General features: G+C 53.0%; 1 protein-coding gene across 1 annotated transcript in view; it reads right to left on the reverse strand.

Moving 5' to 3' along the window:
• Positions 1-2,453, reverse strand: part of OGDHL (oxoglutarate dehydrogenase-like) — a 27,167-nt gene that overhangs the window by 16,561 nt on the left and 8,153 nt on the right. Inside the window, exons 4-6 of the mRNA XM_011950395.1 lie at positions 1,211-1,313; positions 695-810; positions 369-546 (exon numbers count right to left, since the gene is read on the reverse strand). Of these exons, the coding sequence (XP_011805785.1) occupies positions 369-546; positions 695-810; positions 1,211-1,313 (397 nt within the window). The remainder of the gene's footprint in view (positions 1-368; positions 547-694; positions 811-1,210; positions 1,314-2,453) is intronic.

A 2,453-nucleotide genomic window follows, 5' to 3' on the forward strand; every position in this document is an offset into this window, starting at 1 on the left:
TTCCCCTAGCCCTGCAGCCCTGCGGGACCCAGCTTCAGAAAAGTCCAGTGGGCAGACAGGTGATGCAGCCACACTCACTCCACACCAGGGATAACTTTCTGCCCAAACGTTCCCACAGCCACTTCCTGCCACTTCTGGCCTTGCTCAGTGTCCTGCTATCTTGTTCTCCTAGAGCCTCATCCCTGCCCACCTGACCTGCTCTGCCTTGGGCCAGCTCTTGGCCAAACTGCCTAAACACCTGGTCCCAACTCTCCTCCCTGCAGCCAGCGGTGAGGCCGATCCAGTTCTGCCTTCCTGTGGTACCCTCCTGCTCTCTTAGGCAGGGCGTGCGACGTCTCATAAAGCCCTGGAGCAGGACCTCCAGCCACTTGGCCCTTCGGGTGGTGCCAACCTCATGGAGCGCACCAGCCGGGCCAGCAGTGTCCGCTTCTCCTCGCTGGAGAACTGCATCACACCAGGGGTCTCAAACTTCTGCCGGATCCACTGGCACTGCTCCACATCGTTGATGAACATGAACTCCAGGCCAATGTGCTGGCAGTAAGTGTTCTGGGGAGACACATTGGGACGCCATGAGGAGCGGGGAAGAGGGATGGCTAACATCCCTGCTGTCTGGAACAAAAAAGGCAGTGCCTTCCCGTCCTCTGGCGAGCTCCGACGAGCTTCAGCCGCGCCCCACACACCCGCCTGTGCTCACCTCCAGGCGTCGAATGATCTCCCGCAGAGAGAGGGTGTTTTCAGAGCCCCCAATGAAGGTGGTCATCGGCAGCTGGAACTCCTTATCAAGGTCAGCCTCCTGCAGGTCATAGAAGGCTGGAGAAGGAGGCATGGCCGAGCCCCAGGCAGCAGAGTGGAGGGAGAGGGGTCAGGCCCAAGTGGAGTCCTGCAGTCTCACCAGACCTCCCAGTCTCCCCAGTGCCCTCCCTCCGGGTCCAGCCTGGGGAGCAGAAGTGAGAGTGAGCCCAGGGTGGCAGGGAGGACAAGCCTCTCAGGCTTGAACATATGGGACACAAGCTAAGGAAGGTGGCAGGCAGGTGTCCTTCTCAGGAATAACAGGCAGTACACAGGCAAGGTGGAAAGGAGGCCCTGTGGGCTGCTCCCTGGGTCCCATGAATTCCCAAGGATCAGGATGTCCCCTGGGCCCATGTGCCCCTTACTGGGCCACCCACACGGCACTGCCATAGCTGTCCTGAGGAAGTGTCCCCAGTCTTACCCAATTTATCAATGGTTGTGATCAAGTCTGAGGGCACAAAGGAGTCCAGGTCTGCATCCAGAATGCCCAGGGGGTCCAGCTGGGCCACATGGTGACCACGGATCTGGGAGGAGGGAAAAGGGCAGGGTGGGGCTGGGACCCAGCTGGACAGACCTCCTCCAGGGTGAGGCTCTGGGCCCCAGCCCCGCTCTTCCCATTTCCAAATGCTAAGCTTCCCCATGTCTCTGCCCCATAGCCACTTCACTGCTGCCTAGAAGACCCAGCCATAGCCAGTAAGCTGGAAGGAGCTCAACCTGGTTTAGAAGTACAACATGCACCTGGCAAAAACAGGAAAAAGACCTATGCATGAAGGTGTTCACTGCAGTGCCATTAGTAATAGTGAAATTCTAGAAACTTCCCCACTGTCCATCCGCAGGAGACTGGCACATGGATATGGGCGATCCACACAGTGGAGCACTCCCGGATTTTCCATTAAAAGGAAGAAGGAAAATCCCCATCAGATACTACAAGGTAGTCTCCAGAAAATATTGTTAAGCCAAAAAGCAAATTCTAGAAAAGTGCGTATGGTGAACTACCCATTATCTAAGAAAGAGAAGACACAAATAAATATATGCATTAGAAGGGCAAATCATAAAAAAAAATAACATAAATTATCATCTAGGGGAGGCGACAAAGTAGGATAGAGAGGCAGGGCTAGAAGCCAGAGTTTTAAGCAAGAACTTATCTTGCTTTGAAGATTTGACTTTCAAACCTTGTAAATATTTTAATTATTATACAACAAAATTAAGTCTTAAAAATTGAAAGTGAAACGAATCAAATGCATAAATATGTCCACTTAGTGGCATAAATACACAGAGAGAAACTATCCCAACTGACTAATGGAATATTCCCTAAAGACAAACAAAAAAATTCATAAAGTCTTTTTTATTACCAGTCAGTCGTAATAGTGTTAGACGCTGGCCAGGCGCAGTGGCTCACGCCTGCAATCCTAGCACTTTGGGAGGCTGACGTGGGTGGATCACCTGAGGTCAGGAGCTCGAGACCAGCCTGGCCAACATGGTGAAACGCCATCTCTACTAAAAATACAAAGTTAGCTGGGTGTGGCGGCGCATGCCTGTAATCCCAGCTACTTGGGAGGATGAGGCAGGAGAATCGCTTGAACCTGGTAGGTGGAGGCTGCAGTGAGCTGAGGTCGTGCCACTGCACTCTATCCTGGGCTACAAGGCGAAACTCCATCTCAAAA

The sequence above is a fragment of the Colobus angolensis genome, unplaced genomic scaffold (genome assembly GCF_000951035.1).
Source record: "Colobus angolensis palliatus isolate OR3802 unplaced genomic scaffold, Cang.pa_1.0 Scaffold306, whole genome shotgun sequence".
Classification (NCBI taxonomy): Eukaryota; Metazoa; Chordata; class Mammalia; order Primates; family Cercopithecidae; genus Colobus; species Colobus angolensis.